This window comes from Ammospiza caudacuta, chromosome 19 (genome assembly GCF_027887145.1).
Source record: "Ammospiza caudacuta isolate bAmmCau1 chromosome 19, bAmmCau1.pri, whole genome shotgun sequence".
In the NCBI taxonomy this organism is placed as follows: Eukaryota; Metazoa; Chordata; class Aves; order Passeriformes; family Passerellidae; genus Ammospiza; species Ammospiza caudacuta.
Genome location: NC_080611.1, coordinates 12,683,760 through 12,702,921, shown reverse-complemented (window position 1 = coordinate 12,702,921; position 19,162 = coordinate 12,683,760). Strand labels below are relative to the sequence as shown.

The 19,162-nt window shown below is 62.7% G+C and overlaps 3 protein-coding genes across 5 annotated transcripts; 1 reads left to right on the top strand and 2 right to left on the bottom strand.

Annotated features, from left to right (window-relative positions):
* Positions 1-528: 528 nt before the first annotated feature.
* HGS (hepatocyte growth factor-regulated tyrosine kinase substrate) lies at positions 529-9,959 on the bottom strand. Of its 3 annotated transcripts, none has more exons than XM_058817113.1 (21): positions 9,829-9,959; positions 9,420-9,504; positions 9,001-9,076; positions 8,503-8,595; positions 6,619-6,742; positions 5,705-5,757; positions 5,179-5,247; positions 4,859-4,983; positions 4,547-4,625; positions 4,361-4,459; positions 4,058-4,153; positions 3,656-3,694; positions 3,429-3,572; positions 3,090-3,303; positions 2,729-2,901; positions 2,470-2,610; positions 2,221-2,392; positions 2,010-2,143; positions 1,638-1,754; positions 1,396-1,491; positions 529-1,305 (listed from the first exon to the last, which is right to left on the bottom strand). In XM_058817113.1, exons 1-21 carry the CDS (start codon positions 9,863-9,865, stop codon positions 1,201-1,203), a joined length of 2,271 nt encoding a protein of 756 aa, XP_058673096.1. In that variant the 5' UTR covers positions 9,866-9,959; the 3' UTR covers positions 529-1,200. The 3 variants fall into 3 exon arrangements, with proteins under 3 accessions (XP_058673096.1, XP_058673097.1, XP_058673095.1); XM_058817114.1 differs by having other exon boundaries at positions 1,078-1,305; positions 3,090-3,300; XM_058817112.1 differs by having other exon boundaries at positions 1,078-1,305; positions 3,090-3,300; positions 4,361-4,625.
* A 186-nt stretch (positions 9,960-10,145) lies between these two features.
* ARL16 (ADP ribosylation factor like GTPase 16) lies at positions 10,146-11,179 on the top strand. The gene is made up of 4 exons (XM_058817444.1): positions 10,146-10,273; positions 10,355-10,468; positions 10,629-10,744; positions 10,886-11,179. Exons 2-4 carry the CDS (start codon positions 10,421-10,423, stop codon positions 11,055-11,057), a joined length of 336 nt encoding a protein of 111 aa, XP_058673427.1. The 5' UTR covers positions 10,146-10,273; positions 10,355-10,420; the 3' UTR covers positions 11,058-11,179.
* A 1,709-nt stretch (positions 11,180-12,888) lies between these two features.
* On the bottom strand, positions 12,889-19,091 carry TMC6 (transmembrane channel like 6). Its single transcript, XM_058817089.1, has 20 exons — positions 19,018-19,091; positions 18,791-18,909; positions 18,364-18,495; positions 18,128-18,286; positions 17,912-18,017; positions 17,720-17,816; positions 17,380-17,634; positions 16,940-17,130; positions 16,722-16,860; positions 16,427-16,582; positions 16,068-16,243; positions 15,844-15,925; positions 15,436-15,533; positions 15,192-15,287; positions 14,971-15,046; positions 14,622-14,755; positions 14,079-14,255; positions 13,818-13,896; positions 13,616-13,694; positions 12,889-13,424 (listed from the first exon to the last, which is right to left on the bottom strand). Exons 1-19 carry the CDS (start codon positions 19,071-19,073, stop codon positions 13,623-13,625), a joined length of 2,400 nt encoding a protein of 799 aa, XP_058673072.1. The 5' UTR covers positions 19,074-19,091; the 3' UTR covers positions 12,889-13,424; positions 13,616-13,622.
* Positions 19,092-19,162: the final 71 nt, after the last annotated feature.

The window sequence follows — 19,162 nt, the reverse complement described above, 5'->3', positions numbered from 1 at the left end:
CGGTGCGCCATGGGAGATGTAGGCCAAAGCGGGCCGATGGGACAGCAACAGCCGCCGTGATAAATCCATTACTATTTATCATTTCCAAACGGGATAGAAAAAATTCCATGTCTGAAGGAACAGAAAGTGCTTCCTCTCTGGAACGTCTGGAAGGAGAACTGGTTATATTTCTACACTGCACAGCATGGTTAACAGTAAACCTGAAGCATAATGAATGTAAATTAAAAGCAACAAGAATAGTCAGAAAACCTTGTCATTTTACCTTTTTGACCTTCACTAAGTGCAGTAACACATTCTAATGCTCCATGAAGCTTAATAATTTAGGACTATGCATGTACAGCACAGATACATTCCAGACATTGTAGGGAGGAAATTTCAGTGGCCAGAGCTCAGATTGACCTGCAGCTGGCCGGTGCTGCGGGTGAGGTGTGACGGGAGCTGCTGCCAGCCCGCGGCAAACACTGCCCCGTTCGTTCGCGGGGAGATGCCCAGCACAGGAGCCGCGGTTCGTTCCAACACTTTATTGTCACCGGTAGCGCTCGGTCTCCGCCGGGACGGGCGGGACGGGACAGGCCGGCCCAGCGCGGGGCCCGGGCCGTGAGGGAGCGGGGCGCGGGGGACGGGGCAGGGCTGGAGGCTGCGCCCCTGGGGCCGTGCCACAGCCCCGGGACAAGGGCAGGGCAGGGCGGGAGCACTTGGGGCCTGTGCCACAGCCCCGGGACAGATGGGGCAGGGGCCCGTGCCCCAGCCCCCGGGACAAGGACAGGGGCAGGCTGGCACCGGGGCCGGGCAGGTGCCCGTGCCACAGCGCCGGGACAGACGGGGCAGGGCTGGCACTGGGGCCGGGCAGGGCTGGAGGCTGCACCCTCGGGCCCGCGCCACAGGCCCGGGACAAATGGGGCAGGGCTGGCACCGGCGCTGGGCAGGGGCCCGTGCCACAGGCCCGGGACAAGGACAGGGCAGGCCAAGCTCCCGCCCGGCCCCGGGGCCGCCGCTGCCGAGGGCGGGTGGGTGAGCCAGGGCTGCTGCCCCAGCTGCAGGGCGTGGGGCTGCCCCCCTGCCCCTTGGTCCCCAAAGCCGGCAGCAGGAGCCTCGGGCCCCACCGCCCCTGGGGCACGGGCCGGGGGGCAGCACGAGTAGTCGAAGTACAGAGTGATTTCGGATGAAGAGTAGTGTTACACCGGAGCCCTGTGTCTGCCATCAGTCAAACGAGATGAGCTGGGCCTCCCCGCTGCCCGGGGGCTGCTGCCCGGGGGCAGGCGCTGCCGGGGGCTGCTGCTGGGGGGGACCCCCAGCTGGGGCCACCTGCAGCAGAGGAAACACCTTTGTCAGTGTGTGCCTTCGTTAGCACACGTGCCCCACTGTGTCCTGACCCCCAGGGCTGGTGGCACTCACCTGTTGGTAGAGGGGCTGCTGCCCGGGCAGGTACGACTGCTGGGCTGGCAGGCTGCTCAGAGCTGTGTCCTGGCCCGGCAGGGCAGACATAAGACCCTATGGGAACGAGGGGGTGGCTGTCAGAGGGGCTGGGGTCCATGCAGCACCCACAGGGCAGTGGTGGGTGACTGCCCCCAGGATGGGTCCATGGGCTGGAGCCCAGCCATGCCCTGTTCCCCCACGCCCAAGCAGGGAGTGCTCACCTGCATGCTGTAGGGCTGGTAGCCCATGGAGACAGACTGGCTGCCCATGTAGCCCATGGTGCCCGACTGGGGTGCCTGGGAGATGGCTGGGATGCTCTGCGACTGTGAGGCTGCAGTCTGTGGGGAGAGGCTGGTGAGAGGTGGCACAGACAGCAATGGCTCACTTCTCCGGACAAGGCCCTTGAGCCCAGAACTGAATCTCACTCCAGCCCACTTCCACAGCAAGAGCAGCAGATGTGGAGATCTGGAACCAACCAGCCCGTCCTCCCTCCTGCTCAGAGATCTCGTTGCTGAGTTTGGGTATGTTGCCCAGCCCCACCAAACCCCCCAGCCCCTGTCCCAGCTGGCTGCAGGCCATGCTGCCTCACTTGCCTGGTAGCCCTGCGTGGGTGTGGGCTGGTAGGATGAATATGCAGGGGTGGTGGTGGGCACCGCTGGCCCCTGCTGAGGCCCCTGCCCGCTGCTGGCACCTGCCTGGTACATGTAGGCATTCACCATGCTGGGATCTGGGGGGAGAGAGCAGAGGTTGGAGAAACCACCCCGGGCTCTGCCCTACCCCCAGAGGCTGAGCTGCCCGACGTACCAGTGCCGGGCATGGCAGCGTAGGGCCCGGTTCCCCCTTGTGCAGCCTGGTTCATGTACACACTGTGCATGGGAGAGCCCTCCACAGAGCCAGCTGGGCTGAACGTGCCAGGGAAGCTGGTGGGCCCAGAGGGCTGGTAGATCACCCCACTGGCTGCGGGCATGGCCTGGAGCTGGTGGGAGAAGGAAAGCCAGGTTAAAGCCACAGCCCCTGGAACCTGGCAGGGGGAGCCTTGCCCAGCAGCTGTACCTGAGCATAAGGCAGGGAGAAAGCTGGCATCTGGGCTCTCATCTGGATAGTCTGCTTCTGCTGCTCCAGGCGCAGCTGCCTCTCCTTCTCCTGCTCCTGCAGCCTCTGGATGGCCAGCTGACGCTGCATCTCCAGGTACTCCTGTGGGAACAGGGCTGGGTGGTGAGAGGCACCACACCACACACCCCTGCCAGCAGGGCACCATCCCTGCCCGCCCTGGGCTGCCCTGCAATGCCCTGGACGTGCTCCCCTGGCTCACCTGCTTCTTCTGCCTCATGATCTCCAGCTTCTGTGCCAGCTGGATCTGGCGCTGGCGCTCTGCCTCCTCCGCGGCACGGCGCAGCTTCTCCTGGTGCTCCTCCCGCAGCGCGTTCAGGGCCCCGCGCGCGTCGCGGATCTGGGCCAGCTTGTCCTGCAGGCCCTCATAGTACACTGGGGAGGGAAGGGACAGCCTCAGGAACAGGGGCCAGCGCGCTCGGGCTGCCCCTGCACTGCACAGCAGCCCCTCTCCAGTGAGCCTGTGCCACGGGAGCGCTGAGCCCTGACACTGGGGAAGCCCCGGCTGCCGCCCACCCGCGCCCGGGCCCGCAGCTCCCCCAGCTCCCCCAGCTCCCACGCACGCCTGCGCTCGTCCAGCTGGTTGAGCAGCTCCAGCAGCTGCGGGTGCATGTTGTTGATGGACTGGAAGAGGGACAACACGGCAGAGTCGTTGGTGATGCTGCGGCCTCGCATGTGGTTGCTCTTCATGCGGTTGACGAACGTGGTGACCGCGTTCTGCAGTGCCTTCAGGAATTGCTCGTGGTTCTCCTCGGACTCACCGTTCTGGTACTGCTGCTGGAAGGAAGGATGGGGCAGCCAGTCAGCTGTGACCTCCCAGTGCCAAGAGCCAGCAGAGCCCAAGAGTCGGGTGCTTCTTGCCCCTCGGTGGGTGCCAGACGCAGGCCCAGGCCCCCCCTTACCTCAACCACCCCAAGAGGGGCAGGGTGGGCATCCCCAGGCTGCACAGCAGGCTCTGTCAGGGACAGGGGTGCTGACGGTGTGGGGCTCTTGCGAACCTCCTCCTGCTTCTTCTCCCAGTAGTTGCGGTTCAGGTACCGAGCCAGCTGCCAGGGAGAGAAGGAAGATGAGTATCACTGCCTTGCAGGAGCAAGCCTGTGCTGCAGACTAGCAGGGCCAGGATCCTTACCTCTGGGTCAATGTCCTCGGCCAAGGGAGCAGAGGAATTCTGGAAAGAGACAAATGGAGAAAGGCAGTTCAGCAAAACCAGAGATCCCCAGGTCTCACACAGGTGCTCAGCTCAGAGCTGGCCATGTATGACCACCAGTGCTGAGCCTCAAAGGGGACACAAGCTGGGAGGCAGTGGAGGCACCTCAGTCCTGGCTTAGAACACACCTTCTTGCTCAAAACAGAGTGAACAAGCAAGGGGTTGAACGGGACAAATATTTTCCCTCAGTATGGGGATTAAACTGGACACAATTGGGGCAGACTTGGGCTCAGGAAGGGGCCTGTGTCCAGGACTTCACGTGCAGGAGCTCAGGAAGGGGCCTGTGTGCAGCCACTTCACGTGCAGGAGCTGCCAGGGACGTACCACGGGTGGGGAGTAGAGTGTGCTGACTGGGGGAGCCGAGGACGTGACAGGAGTGGGCTCAGCCTTGGGATACATGGAGTAGGTTGTTTTCTGCCTCTGCAAAAGAGAAAATTGCCAACTCCGAGAGAACCCAGGCTGCTCCAAACCAACCACAACACAGCCCATGCCAGGCCCTGCTTTCACCCTCCCACTCCACAGGCTTTGAGCCTTGCTCACACCAGGACATGTCCAGAGATCCGTTATGGCCCAGCACAGCTGGGCTGAAGAACACCAACCCCTCCCGGACCCCAGGAGCCAACAAACCATTCTCTCCTTCTCCTCAGCCTCTGACTGAGACAAGGCAATAGCCAGCTGGAGCTCCTCTTCCTCCTGCAGAGCTGTCTCATCACGCTTTGGAGGCAGCTGCAAGTGGAAAGATAAGGAGGTGGTCAGTAATGGGATCAACAAACAGGTCAGGATCACCAGATCACCTATGGGGCAGCTGCTCACCTGGGACTGCTGAGAGAGGGGGCTGGTCAGGTACTCAGGGGGCAGTTCGGAGGTGGCAGCAGCTTTACCCTCAGTTTTCCTGTAGTGACAAGTGATAGTATGGACTGAAAGCTCCCTTCTCTGCACCAGAGCCCAGCTCTGCACCATGTTCCAGCAGCAAAGCCCACTCCCAGGAAGGAAGAGGGCCCAGCCCAGCCTGCACAGCCTGGGCAGCCCCCGTTGTGCTCTGCAGGGAGCTAGTTCCACACCACGCTTCCCTCCTCAATGTCCCAGGTGTCTCAGGCAAAGAAACCCACCACGAAGGGTACTGACTTGTTGAGATGCTCGTAGCAGGGCTCACAGACTCTCACTTCTTTCTCAATCCCAAACTTGGGGATGGTGGAATACTTGGAGGAGCATTTTCCACAGAAGATCTGCCCGCAGGCCCGGCAGTGGTGCTGTGAAGGGCAGGAGACGTGAGTGTGGTGGCAAGACATTCCTTCTCCCTTAGCCAACATCACTCAGACACTCATTTCCCTGCCAGCAGCCAGGAAATGTGGCCTGACCCAGCACACTTCACCCAGCAAGTCCTGCAGGGAGTCCTGCAAGCGCCAAGGGCTGTGCAGAGCAGGGAGCCCAGGAGCAGCACCCACCTTGCGCGTCACGACACCAAACTGCACTCGGCACCTGTGGCACTCCTCTGCATCCACCCAGTCTGGAGCCTGCAGAGGCCAAGGGAAATGGAGGGAAATGGAGTCAGGAGGGAGGAGTGCATCAGCACCGGCCCTTTCAGGAGCTCTGATGGCAACAGGGCTCTCTCATGTCTTGTGGGGAGCCTGGGGGCATCTGCAGCTCAACAGGAAATATTAATCCCCAGTTATCTCCTCTTGTGTTCCTCAGAGACTGTGATGTTTTCCCAGCCAGTACAAGATTTACTAGGAAACTGTCTGCACAGCAATCACTTCAGCAATGCCCTGCTGCCATGTCCAGCCTGCCAAGCTGCTGCAAGGCCAGTGAGCAGGAGGAATGATGGCTCTGACTCCCTGTCCTGGCCAGTTCTCCCAGCCAGGTCTCCAATCCACACAAAACAAAGGAATGTGAGACCTGCAGGTTTGCAGAAGGGGATGGGAAAGGGATGGGATGTGTGTCCCACAGCTTCTCCCCCACCACAGAGCTCACCCTCTCTGCAGCGAACATGGCGTCGCTCTCCTTGAACTCCGGGAAGACGTGCCCTGCAGGAGGAGAATGGAGAGAAAAGGGAGCCCATTGTGAGAGGAATCCTCTGGCACAGGGAGGCCACATGCCTGCAAGCTCGTGCTACAGGTGCCAGCTCAGCACCACCTCTGTCTTGACCAGCACCTCCCTGTGACACACCAGGAGCAGGCTCCCCTCAGCCATGCTCTGAGGACAGTCCCCAACTGTTTCCCTTACACACCCACAAGGGACATCACAGGCCTCTGGATAAGGCTTATTTATTTCTCAGTACTTTGAACCGAGGGGGATAAAAAGCACACTGGATGGGCAGGCAGGGCTGTGAGTTCAAGGGCTTCAAGGGCCAGAGCTTGGCAACACCAGCTCAGGATGCTGGACTGACCCTCCCAGCTTGTGCCACTGCCTTCTGGGGCACAGAAGGAAGCAGAGGCAGCAGCACGTCCCTGCCCCAGAAGTGAACACTGCTGTCCTGGACAGAAGGGAAAATGTCACACCAACAGTGTCAGCAAGTGGGACCATGCTGGAAGCAGGAACAAAAGCCTGTGAGGAAGGAACTGCCCCACAGCAAATCCCTCCCAGAGGACACGATGACTTGCTGCCAGTCTCCCCAAGAACAGTTGCAGCTCCTGCTTTTCAGGTCTCCCTGCCAGCCCTGAAGGCTGGGCTGGAGGCCTAGAGCAAGGCTGCCCTGGTCCATTGCACTGTGCCATGTCTGCAGCAAGGTTTGGTCATCCTGAAGGGTTTGTTGGGTATTGGGAACCAAGGAAGAGCTCAGTGTTGAAAGTCCAGATTTTGCTCACACCAGGCACTGAACTGCCAAGGCTCCTGCAGGGCAGAGCTGCTTGACCAGGTGTCCCCTCACCTGTGGCCACAGTCCTCACCTTCAACCTTCATGATCTGGTAGGTGTCCTGCACCACCTTGTACTTGGGCTCGTTGCGGAAGGCGTGAGCCCAGGCCTGGATGAGGTACAGGATCTTACTGCGGACACTTGTCTCCACTTGCCTCTGCACAGGAAGGGAGGAGAAAAAACCTCTCAGAAAACGCCCCTGAAACCCAAAGGATGGTGTGAACCCCCTAAGGAGAAGCCAGAAATACCACTCAGGAAAGAGAGACTTTAGAGTCCTCAGGAGAGGTAAGAGCTGTCAGAAGCTTGCAGCAAGGACAACGCACAGCACAAACAGCCCCTTCAGCTGCCCCACTGTCCCCTCCAGCACAAAGAACACAATGTCCTTGTGCAGCACAGACTGAACAGAGCTGTGGCCTTGATGCTCAGAGCAAGTGCCAGCACCCCCTCACCAGAGCCCCCCATCCCACACTCAGAACTCGGTGGGAGCCCCAGCTGGCCAGGACAGCAGAGCCCACCCTGCCCGCCCCTGACAGCACTGGGGGTGCCTGCAGGCTGCCGGCACCGCCACTCCAGGAGAACTCAGAGCCATCTCAGGATGTGACAAAGTGAGGACAGCTGGCACGGCTGCCCTTTGGAGGCAGGGCAACTGCACCACACTTCAGGGAACTGGAGGAAAGTTGGCAAGCCTGTTCTGACCTCAGCCAGCCTCAGGGCTGCCGTGTCATCAGCTGCCCAAGTGATCACATCCACATGACTGGCTTTTCCAGAAATCCCCAGGAAGCACAGCAGCACTGTCGAGCTCTGATTTTAGCCAAGACCTCAGCCCACACAGCATCACTTACTGACAATTCTTGGAGCTCCAATTTCTAGGACATTTGGCAAAATCCTGCATTCCATTTGTGTCACAGCCCTCATCAGAACCTCATCAGAACCTCATCAGAACTTGGACTGTTTTACCAGCATTGAGTGTTCACAAGCAGCAAAGCTCCAAGTGTGGAAGGAGAATGGGGCAGTTGTGAAACTCCTGAGGCAGGCAAGGACTGAGAGAACCACAAAATCCCTGGATGTGATTAGATCTCCTCAGCCCTTGGAGCGGCTGTGCTACCACACCTGGCTGTCATGCTATGGCAGTGCTCCTGCCTCAGGAGGAGATCCTGCAGGGAGACTGAGTCAGCCCTAACAGGAAGGTGACACATGGCTCACAGAGCTCGATCTCCAAGGATCTGGGTCACCTGTTTGTTTATTTCTGGTGGAAGACAGAAGTACAATGCTAATGAGCTCTTGCCTGGGCATTGCTGTTCTGAGGTGGGAGCTGGAGACAGGAGTTCTCATTTCCACTTCACTAAAGGAATTCCCCAGTGCAAGGACACATGAAGCTCCAGCAGGCATCAGACTGGTGACAGCTTGTAACAACAACTCATCAGTGCCAGCAGCCATGGTCACATCCTGAACAACTCCAGTGACATGGCTGTGACACAGAGGCAGCTCCAGCTGGTTTTTCCTTTGTTGCTTTACCTGCCTATGTGTCTCACACTGTTCCATGAGAGGGAATTCACCTTGCCACTGCCCAGGTCCTTGGTACAGGTGCCTGGCCATCACCTGTTTTCCTTTGCTGTTCCCACCCAAGTGTTGCATCCAGGAGCATTTACCATGGAATGGCCCAGGCCCCCACAGCACATTCCTGCCATTTCACAGCGCAGGCAAACCTCTGCTCCCACCACATCTCCTCCTCCCAGAAGCCCTCCTCACTGCCTACACTCATCCTTTCACAGCACACGATAATCTGCTCTTTTCTGAAGTGCATTTCCAGTTTCTGCTCCTTACCCAAAGAGGACACAAGAGAGGACACATACATTTCTTCCTGTTGCTGCTGCTTTTCCATAGGAAAGAAACTGACAGTAAAATAAATCAATTTACCTTGAGTATTTCCTTCAGCTCCTCCATGGTCTGTTTATTGGCCACCTCGTCATGGACTGTTTGGCCACAGTTTTTAACCACCGACTCCATGACCTGCAAGGGCCAAGACAACATCAGCCCACAGCTTCCTGCCTCCCCTGCAACCTGTGGGGGTCCCAGCACACACTGCAGGCTGAACAGGGGGCAGTATTTAAACTGTGAGCTGGGCTGGGGCCATGCCAATCCACTCCCTGCACTGGGAGCCAGCTGCCCTTCGCCTCCCCAGGGGCTGGGGGCCTTCTGCTCTGTGGAACCAACCCCAGGGGGAGCAGCCCAAGCCTCAGCTCTGCCTGTTCCAAAGCCAAGATGGAGCTAAAGCATGAAGGCCCTGGCCTGATCACCCCAAAACCTCAGTGCCAGAGCCGGGAAGAGGCTGGCTCCACGCTGGGCTGCAGGGAGCTGTGCAGCCTGAAGGCAGTGGTGGGAAGCCCCTTCCTGCTCCCAGCCAGGTGCAGTTACCTCCAGCGCGTACAGGGCCACGTGGGGATTCTTGTCATTCACCTTCTTCTTGATGGCGCTGACGGCGTATTTCGCCCTGGGCAGGGGAAGAGGGGACACGTTCTCAGGGTGATCCCACCTGCTGCTGACAGCCACCAATCCCCACCGTCCCACAAAGGGCACAGCGAGCTCAGGGGTGTGTGATTCACTGAGTGAAACTGGCAAGGAATAAGCACACTCCAGCTTGAGTTTCCCTGAGGATTTCAGGCCAGGGGTAATGTGCAGCTGCCAGGCTCTGGGAAGCACATCAGGGTGTGCCGTACAGCCCCTGTGATGCTCTCACGGAAGGGTATGATGAGATGCGTGTTACAGGTCCGAGACCCTGGCAGGGTGTCTGTGCTTCCCCGCGCAGCCGGCAGAGCCGTGCCCGCAGCACTTACTGCGTGTCGCCCTGGCGGATCATGTCGCAGATCTGCAGGATGGATTCCCAGTCTGTCTCCAGCAGGAGCTGGCTCGTGGCCTTATCTGCAGCGAACAAACCCGGTGCCGCCGTGAGCCGCGCTGCTCCCGCGACTCCGCTCCGCCACCGCCGCTCCCGGAGGCTGCGGGCGTGGCGCTGCCCCGAGGCTCGGGGTAAACAAACCCCGATGGCTCCGGGACAGCACCGACCCTCCCGGTACAGGCACCCCAGCGCTCGGTGACCTCCCGGGCGGCACCGGGCTGCGGCACCGCCACCCGGCCCGGTCGGCCCGGCTGTGCCCCGGGCCCGCCCGCTCCCGGGGCCGAGCGCTGCGGACCCCAACCCGCTTCCCTTCCCGTCCCGTCCCGCCGAGGGAGCCGCGCCGGTACCGAGGAGCCGCTCGAAGGTGCCGCCGCCGCGCCCCATGGTGTCCGCCCGCCGCCGGCCCGGCCCGCTCGCTCCAGGCCCGGTCCGGTCCGGTCCGTTCCCCGCCCCGCCGCGGCCCTTCCGCTTCCGGCTTCCGCCGGGGCGGGGCCGCTTCCGCCGGGGCGGGGCCGGTGCGCGGGGCGGCTCCGCCATGGCCGCGGGCCGCTCCCCGCCCATCTTCCTGCTGCTGGGGGCGGCGGGCGGCGGCAAGAGCCTGCTGGTGCGGCGGCTGCGCCATATCCTGGCCACGGGGCACGGGGCACCGGGAGGGACGGGCCGGGCCGGGCTGCGGGGCCGGGCGGAGCGTGCCCTGGGCCATTCCCGGAGCCGCCGTGTCCTTAACGCGAGGCACAGCTGAGCGCTGAGCATCCGGCGGAGCTGGGCGAGCCCCCGGCCACGCTGCCCACGGTAGGTGCGGCCCGGCGAGCGCGGGGCGGGCGCGGGGCTCGGCCGCACCCCGCGGTACCGGTACCGGTGCCCGTCCCGCAGGTGGGCACCAACCTGACGGACCTGCGGCTGCCGCGGAGAGTGACCGTGCGGGAGCTGGGCGGCTGCATGGGCCCCATCTGGCCCAGCTACTACAGCGAGTGCAGCGCTCTCCTGGTGGGTGAGCAGCACCGGGGCCGCGGTCCCGGGGTGCTCCCGGGGGACACGGGCTCGTGGGTCGGTGCCCCGGTGCGGGATCCCCTCCGCCGCGCCCCGCTCTGGCCCGGCCCGGGTTGCTCCCGGCACACCCGCTCCCCGCTTTCCCTGTTCCCTGCAGTTCGTGGTGGACGCCTCCAACCCCACGCAGCTCTCCTCGTCCTGCATCCAGCTGCTCTCGGTGCTCTCCGCCGCGCCGCTCGCCTCCGTGCCCGTCCTGGTGCTCTTCAACAAGATGTGAGGAGGAGCCCACCGGGGGTGCCGGGAGCGGGCTGTGCTCTGCTGCTCTTGTCGGGCTGGGGAGCGCTCAGCCGGGGCTGGCCGGGCACGGGAGCCTCGTGCTGGGCTGATGCTGCAGCTCCCGTCTCCCCGCTGCAGTGACCTGCCCTGCTACATGTCGCTCGTGGAGATGAAGTCGCTGTTCCGCATGCAGGACATGGTGGCCTGTGCCACGCAGCCCATCACCATGCTGGAGACCAGCGCCCGCGACGGCACCGGGCTGGCCGAGGTGCTGCAGTGGCTCCGGAGCGCCCTCCGAGAGCCCTGCTGAGCCCAGCCGGCAGCCCGGGACACTCCTGCCGCAAGGGGAAATGGCCAGGGAGCAGCTGCCCTGCCTGGACGGCGCCTTGGGCTGCTGATGGACTGGATCCCTGTGGGACTTCACAGTAAAACCCCCACCACACTGTCCAGGCTGGTGCCTGCCTTGTGCTCGGGGGGGGGGAAATCCTGGGCTTTCAGGGAAGGGACAGGCAGAAGCCACAGAGGCCAGACTCTGCTGGCAGCTCCAGGCACAGGAGGGGCTCCTGCAGTGGGGTTGGAGGCGTGTGGTTCCCAGGGGCCCTGTGGGTGCTGTGGCTGTGCCCGCCACTGTGCCCCTGGGGCTCAGACCCAGGCAAGCTCGTCTTTCCCCTGCTCCCAGGCTGGGCGTTCTCTTCGCTCCGCTCCTGCCAGCTGTGCAGATGCTGAAGCTGCTGCTGCTGTTCTATATCAAAAAGGTGTGATTCCCCACCCCCTGCAAGTCCCTGCGGTGGCACTGAGCTGAGCAGCAGCTGAGCTGAGCTAAGCACGGCAGGGGTGGGTAAGGCTGAGTTTAAGACTGAGTGCACGGGGGCTCCAGCCAGCAGCTCTGGGATGTGAGCCTCATGCCAGCCCAGGCACAGTGGGGTGACCCTGGGGAAGGCCTGGGTGACCTGCTGGGTGTCAGGAGCTAGGGCAAGGCCAGTGACAGGGCTGCTTCAGTAGGGATGTCTCACAAGCTGCAGCAAGTGCCAGCCCACAGCTGCTCTCCAGCACTCAACTGGGCTCAGCAGTTTCAGATTGGGTCACACTGGAAGGGATCACCTTGGGTCATCCCAGAGGACATGGCACAGGATTGCATCCAGGCAGTTCTGGACTGTCACCAGTGAGGAGGCACCACACCTTCTCTGGGCAATCTGCTCCAGTGTGCTGTCACAGGCACAGGGAAGTTCTAACAGAGTACCATAGAATATTGGAGGGGACGCATCGAGATCGTGTTCAGGTGGAACTTCCTGTGCATCAGTTTCTGCCTGTTGCTGCTTGTCCCACTGCTGGGCACCGTGGAGCAGAGCCTGGGCCATCCCCTGACACCGCCCTGCTGACAGAGGATGAGGTGCCCTGTCAGCTGCCTCTCCTCAAGGCTAAACAGGCCCCGTGCCTGTTCTCATTAGAGAGGTGCTTCAGTCCCCTCACTGTCTCCGTAGCCTCTGCTGGGCCTGCTCCAGCAGTTCACGTCCCTCCTGTCCTGAGGAGCCCCGAACTGGACACAGTGCTCCAGCTGCAGCCTCAGCAGGCTGAGCAGGGGGGCAGGATCATTGTGAGCAATGCTGTTCCTGATGCACCCCAGAAGACCTGGGGCTGTGTAGAGACCCTGCCCTGTGCCCACACCACTAAGCACTGTCTGTCCATGCAGATAACACCCTGTGCCCTCAATGGTGGCAGCTGCCTCAGCTGGCAGCCCTGGTTCCAAGCCTGGGACTGGTGGCTGCCCGTGCCTGGCACAGCACAGCACAGCCTGCCAGGGCCTGTCAGCGCTGTGGCACCGGAGCAGCTCCATCCCAGGCATGTCAGGGAGTGGCTCCTGGGGCTGGGGGCTGCAGCTGCTGCACCGTGATGGGGGGTGGCAAGGGGGTGGCAGTGCCCTTCACTCCAGCAGTGTGGGCTCTGCCCCAGGCACTCCAAGGGAATGCAGGCTGTGCCAAGGAGCCCGAGCACAGCCTGACACTGCTGCTGAGTCACCACCACCAGCAGCACTGACACCAGCCCTGCCTGCTTCCAGGCCGCAGGTCCAGACACCAGCCCGAGCACTCCTGCACAGCAGCACTTTAATTGGGCCCGCAGAGCCCTGCCCAGCCCAGCCCTCGGCAGCACAGAGATTCCTCCAGGTCTGTCCCACCAGGTGGTGCTGGGGCTGGCCCAGTGACCTCGTTTGTGGGGCTGCAGTCAGCCTGCTGCTCTCCTGGTGAGCCAGGCACTGGGCTAGAGCTAGCTTCATGCCTGCTGCCCCTAGGCAGGTGAAGGTGGTTGTGGAGAAAGCTCATGGTCCCCAGAGGATTCTGAGAACAGCCAGGGCACGCTGGCAGGAGGGAGAGCTGAAGGGCAGTTCTCTGCAAGTAGTGAGCCCCACGGAGCAGGGCTGTGAGGTGAGGCAGTCCTGCTGTGCCCTGGGGTGTGTAGGCAGGCTGGGTCCCGTGCCTCCTGCATCCCAGCAGCTCCAGGCAGCAGGAGCTCCTGCATCCCTGGGATGCAGCACTCCCAATGACACCTCCCAATAGGTCTTTGGCCATGGCAAGAGGAGGATCTTCCCCAGCACTCCATGGTCCCCCAGCTTCCAGCGCTGTGTTGTGATGCACAGATTCAGTCCCAGCTGCAAGCAGAGTCTGTTCCATCCCATTCCTTCCTGTGGACACCAAGAGGACAGAGTCCCTAAGATCCTGGGTCCCTGTCCCACACCTGCCTCCATCCTCTTCCCTGTCTCTGGGCCTCAGTAACACAAAGGCATCCCTCGGGACAGGCAGAGGAGCGTGTGTGCCCATGGCTGAGCTCTGGGTGCCTCCAGCCCCTGCCCACTGCCCTTCCCGCTGGCCTCACCTGGCACTCAGGAGCACCTGCCTCTGTACTTGTACACGGAGCGGAGCTTCTCCATGAGGAACAGCTTATCCTTCCCTTCCTGCAACATCAGAGACAGCATCGGGGGGCTGAGTGCCTGCCCTGCTGGGGCCACAGCCCACACTGGCAGTGCTGGGGCTGCGGCAGGCGGTGAAGCAGCGGGGACGGGCAGGGCAGTGCTCACGTTGGCAATCTGCTCCTGCAGCAGGCAGATGACCTTCTGGCGGCCTCTCACCACCTGGATGTTGAAGTAGATCACAGCTCTGTAATGACAGCAGGGTGGGATGGTGGCATCAGGCAGGAGGCTGAGGGACGCTGCTCCTGGCACTGGGATGGGGCACAGGGCTCTGGAGTGACACCTTGGCTCCAGCCCGCTCAGGGCTGCGACAGCAGGACCCTCAAAGGGAGAGCCTGGGGTTCAGCTTTGGCTCGGGTCCATACTCACATCAGGGCCACAGACATGAAGAACAGTAGGCATGTGTTCTCCAACAGGTGCTGGTAGACCCAAGCAAACCAGGTGATGTTGGGGTTGGACTGCTCCAGCACTAGCACCCACCTCTTCCCTGACTTGTAGATGGTTTCCAGCCCCCGGAAGGGGCCGCAGGTTTCTGATGGCTGCACCCTGAGCAAACAGACCAACAGGGCGTTCACAGCAACGGGCAGCTGTAGCTGCTGTTAAAGCAACTGCTGCCCCCAGAGCAGGGCACTGCCTGTCTCAGGGGTCCAGCCCTCCAGGGACCCAGCCTCACTGTCCCCAGCACCCCCAGGCTGGACAAGGGGGTCCTCATCCCTGCCCCTGCACCAGGAGCAGCAGCAGGATGCGAGCGGGGCCAGCCAGCAGCAGGGAGGGAGGCACCTGCCCTGCCTGGGGCAGCCCTTCACAGCCTGCAGCTGGGCAGTGCCAGGGACAGGGGCCATGCTCTCCCCAGCCCTCCTTCTCCAGGCAGCCGGGCTCCGTGCCCTGGGCAGTGGCCTGGTGGGTACTCACGACCAGACGGTGTAGGAGAGGAAGGCAGCTGCACCCAGGAAGGAGGGGAAGCACAGCAGAGTGATGAACACGGTGCTCATGCGTGAGGCCTGCCAGGGCTTGCTGGGGGACTGGCAGTTCCGCAGCAGGCTGGTCTGTGGGAGGGAGCAGCGTCCCGTGGCTGCCAGCTCCTGAGAGCTGTGCCCTCCCTGCTGCCCGCGGGGAGCCAGCCCATGAGCTCGGGCCGTGCTGTCCCCAGGGGCTGTGCTCAGCCCCACAGGGACGAGGCTGCTCCGTGTGGCACTGCTGCAGCACAGGCTGACAGGGCACAGTGCCACCACAGGGACTTGCAGGGGGTGGGGAATCACACCTTTTTGATATAGAACAGCAGCAGCAGCTTCAGCATCTGCACAGCTGGCAGGAGGGGAGCGAAGAGAACGCCCAGCCTGGGAGCAGGGGAAAGACGAGCTTGCCTGGGTCTGAGCCCCAGGGGCACAGTGGTGGGCACAGCCACAGCACCCACAGGGCCCCTGGGAACCACAAGGCATTTGCCAGCAGAGGAAGGAGCCATGCCAGGCAGAAACGTCTCACCAGGTCAGGGTCTGCCCATAGATCAGCTCCAGCACATTTCGGGCGATGTCAAACTCCGGCCTCTGCTTTGTCTTCAGCCTCTTCTCCAGAATCAGCCTGGGTGGAAATGAACTCTGCCCCACGCTGCCTGGGGGCACTTCACACCCCACCTTCCCCCTCTGATGGCAGCAGAGCCTGGGTGCACCAGAGAGCTGGGGCCATGCAGGGATGGCACATGGGGGGGACATGTCTTGGGGTCTCTCACCTCCAGATGAGCTCCCCGAAGAGCGTGTCCAGCAGAGTGAATATTAAATCCATCACCATGAAGCGATACAGCTCCTGCCCCACACACGTCTCCCAGCACTGGGGAGACAATCAAGCATGGCATAGAACCACAGACTGGTTTGGGCTGGGAGGATCCCTAAAGCTCATCTCTCTCCCCACCCTGCCATGGGCAGAGACACCCTTCCACTAGACCAGGTTGCTCTGAGTCCTGCCCAACCTGGCCTTTTACAGTTCATAGGATGGGGCACCCACAGCCTCTCTGGGAACCTATGCCAGAGCCTCACCACCCTCACAGGGAAGAATTCCTTCCTGGTATCTGACAGGGAAGATGCCACCAGCTCCTTGTGCTCAGCCCAGCCCTCCATGGCCCCGAGGCAGTGGTGCTCACCTCCTCTGTCGAGCAGATAACGCTCCGGCTGAGCCAGTGGTAGCACAGCAGGCTGAGAATCACCACCTTCAGGATGAGGTTCCTGGGGAGCAGGAGCAGTGCCAGAAGTCCCTGAGCCCAGGGGACAGAGGGGCCAAACCCCACAGATGGGGTGCCTGGCCCCAAAGCCTCCTTGCCTGCCTCAGGTGCAGAACGCTCCCTCCACCAGAGCCCAGCCAGCCCACCTGAAGATGGCCACGGAGACCTGTGTCACTGGGGAGTCCTGCTTCTCCCACATGGCCAGCAGGTTGAACAGGTGGGGCATCAAGGCATTGAGGAGGGACACCACAAGGGGCAGGACCAGCAGAATGGCTTCTTGCTGCCATCTGCCACTGCCCTGTGCTTGCTGCTCCTGCTGAACCTGGTGAGCAGGAACTGGCTGAGCGCACAGCTGTTGGCAGCCAGCTGTGGTGTCCTGGGGAGAGCAGCAGATGCCCAGGCCAGGAGCAGAGCTGCAAGGGGCTGTCCCTGCCCCTCTCCCCAGTACCCCAGCCCTGTTCCTCCAAGGCCAGGGCAGGGATCCCGGGTGACAGGGGGCACTCACCGTGTGCACGTGCTCCAAGAGGTAGTGCACAGCCAGCACGCAGCCCGACACCCAGCCCAGCGCCAGCAGCCAGGCCAGCAGCACCACCAGGCCGTGCCGCAGGCGCTGGCAGCGGCTCTGGGAGCGGCAGCGGGAGCGGCGCTCCGCCAGCAGCTCCTGCGAGAGAGCAGAGCAGAGCTGCCAAATCCCCCGCGGGTCTGGAGCAGGGCTGTGTCCCACTGCAGCACAGCAGGACCCAGAGGGGTGACGGACAAAGCACAGCAACGCTGGGCTCTGGGGTGCTTTGCTCCTCCACCTTCAGCTGGGTGCAGATGTTCTCGCACTGCAGCTTCACCGAGCGCCTCTGGATCACCTTGAAGTCCCAGGCACAGAAGACCTTGATGGCCAAGTCCCCTGTGGCGCTCTTCACGCTCTCCCGAAAGGAGCAGGACACGCTGCAGCGAGGTGAAGGGCATCAGGGATGGGGGCTGGCTGAAGGGGAAGGCTGCAGTGCCACAGGTGCCCCTGACCCACCTGTAGACCAGCAGGATGCAGGTGACAAGGAAGGAGGCCCCAACACTGAACAGGTAGGCCAGTGGCAGGTTGTAGGGGAGCAGGGGGGCTGGGAGGGGGCACACGCTGCCCTCAGGAGTGGAGGTGCAGGGGTCGTTCAGGGTGGCGTTGCTGTAGTAGCCGTAGAACAGCAGCGAGTGAGTGAAGTGGCCCTGTGGGAAAGCACATGAGGGGCCCACGGTGACCTTGGCAGGGCTCACAGCTTCCTGCCCAGCCTGGCACTGTGTGCCAGCCTCAGGACACAGAGCCTTGGGCTGGGGCAGCACCACTCTGTGCATCCACAGCACTGCTAGTCCTGGGGCCCAGGCTGGGCAAGGGCAAGAGCTGGGGTATCATTACAGTGGGAAAGCAGGGCTGCCCGCCAGGCTTGGCACAGCCTGGGGTGCCTGGGCCACGCTTACCGCTCCTGTGAGCAGCTCCAGCCCAGTGAACGGCTGGGGGCTCACTGATGCAGCAGGGTACACGGCCTGCAGGACCACCACGAAGGCCAGCAGGATGAAGAATGAACAGAAGTTCAACATAAGGAGTGTCTTGAGGAAGAGGAAGTAGGACAGGACACTGGAGCCAAAGCGGCCACCAATCTGCTTCAGGGCATAGTGCCCGGGCTGGGCAGCGCGGAGCAGGGACAGGAGCCTGTACCAGAGACCTCGGCAGCCCTGGGGAGAGGAACAAGGGAGAGCAGTGGGGCTGGAGCCGGCACGGAGCCCTCCCAGCCTCTGTGCAGAGCTGTGCCTGACTTACGAGGCTGACGCAGACCCTGGACCACGCGCAGGGTGAGAAGGGGTCCCAGTGCTGGGCGCGCTGCCTCACGGGGCCCCTCTGCCCGCTCAGCTGCTGCCTGCCAGGAGAGAGGGGGTCAGGGGTCCCACAGGGCCCGGGACAGCTCCGGCTGGGGGAGCCCTGCCCAGCAGGCGCTCAGGGAAGGGGCCCTACCTGAGGATGCGTTTCTCCGCCAGGCTGAGGGGCATGGTGAGCAGCATGTGGCTGCACTGGCTGGGCGAGAGGCTCAGCAGCTCCTTCACCAGCAGGCACCGCTTCTCTGGGGCACAAGGGCTCGGTGGGACACGGCCCGCCGACTCACGGCCTGCCTGTCCCTAGCCCAGCACGGGGACAGTGCCAGCCCTCCTTTCGCGGTCCGGGCACCCTCACCTTGCAGCGTGGCCCTGCTGGGGTCGCTCTCCAGGTCGTAGTGGCGCAGGCTGGGCCGTGCCGTGCGGCAGAGCTGCTGCAGGGGCGGGCGGACGCTCCGGCGCCGCAGCCGCGCCGTGCGGTTGCAGTACTGCGAGATGATGGCCCCGAGGCTGCGTCCTGCGGGCCACAGCAGGGCTTGGGCAGAGCTCCAAGGGCTCTGGAGCTGGGGAAGGGGGGATGTGGGTGGCACCTACCGATGGTGCGGCTGGGCATGCTGGCCAAGATCTGCAGGGAGGCAGAGGAGTGGCTGGGGTGCTCCTCATCTTGCCTGGGCTCTGGCCAGGCCATGGCACAGGCGTCTGGAACAGCCAGGTAGGCTGGGGACTCTGGGAGGGAGAAGGCAGGATGCAGAGAGGCCATGCCTCATCCCTGCATCCCTGCTGCTCTGCTCCAGCACACAGGCTAGGTGTGTGCTCCTCCCAGAGCACCCCTTTCTCCAGGGACGCTTTCTGTGTCCCCAAGGTCTCCCCTGGATTGCCCTGCTCTGCTCTGCCAAGGCATTAGCAGGCTCCCGTGAATGCTTTGGCCCCAGCATTTTGGCACAGCTGGCCCAAGCAGAGGGAGAGCCCTGGAAACACACACTGTCCCCAGCCTGCCCTGGCTGAGGCTGTGGTGCTTTACCTCTGGTCCTCTCCTGCATCTCCAGCTCCAGACCTGCCTCGATCAAGCTGCTCTGCTCCAGGATGAGCTGGTGGAACGAGGTGTGCAGGGCTCTCTCGTTGTCCGGACTGGGCTCCTGGCTGAAGGAACACAGGGACACGGTGGCACGGACACCTGGAGCCTGCAGGGCGCGGGGTCGTAGCCCATCGTACCTGGGCACGGCAGGGCAGCGGGGAGGTCACACTCACCCATCGCTCTCGGAGCCCTCGGGGACGTGCAGGGTGATGGAGGGCGGCTGGGACATCCTGCGAGGCCGGGCGGGTCAGTCCTGCGCGGGCCCTGCCGGGGTGAGCAGCCCTGCTTTCCGCCGCTCCCCGCCGCTCCCCGCTTTCC

Bases quoted from the DNA above. Each gene is read 5' to 3' on its own strand.
- HGS (XM_058817112.1), bottom strand. From the start codon at position 9,865: ATGGGGCGCGGCGGCGGCACCTTCGAGCGGCTCCTCG. The intron at 9,505-9,828 runs GTACCGGCGCGG...TGTTCGCTGCAG, and splicing joins CACCTTCGAGCGGCTCCTCG to ATAAGGCCACGAGCCAGCTC. The intron at 8,596-9,000 runs GTAACTGCACCT...TGGCCCTTGCAG, and splicing joins TGGCCCTGTACGCGCTGGAG to GTCATGGAGTCGGTGGTTAA.
- ARL16 (XM_058817444.1), top strand. From the start codon at position 10,421: ATGGGCCCCATCTGGCCCAGCTACTACAGCGAGTGCAGCGCTCTCCTG. The intron at 10,469-10,628 runs GTGGGTGAGCAG...TGTTCCCTGCAG, and splicing joins GCGAGTGCAGCGCTCTCCTG to TTCGTGGTGGACGCCTCCAA. The intron at 10,745-10,885 runs GTGAGGAGGAGC...TCCCCGCTGCAG, and splicing joins CTGGTGCTCTTCAACAAGAT to TGACCTGCCCTGCTACATGT.
- TMC6 (XM_058817089.1), bottom strand. From the start codon at position 19,073: ATGTCCCAGCCGCCCTCCATCACCCTGCACGTCCCCGAGGGCTCCGAG. The intron at 16,861-16,939 runs GTGGGTCAGGGG...ACCTCGCTGCAG, and splicing joins TGCATCCTGCTGGTCTACAG to CGTGTCCTGCTCCTTTCGGG. The intron at 15,926-16,067 runs GTGGGCTGGCTG...CCTGCTCCCCAG, and splicing joins GTCTCCGTGGCCATCTTCAG to GAACCTCATCCTGAAGGTGG.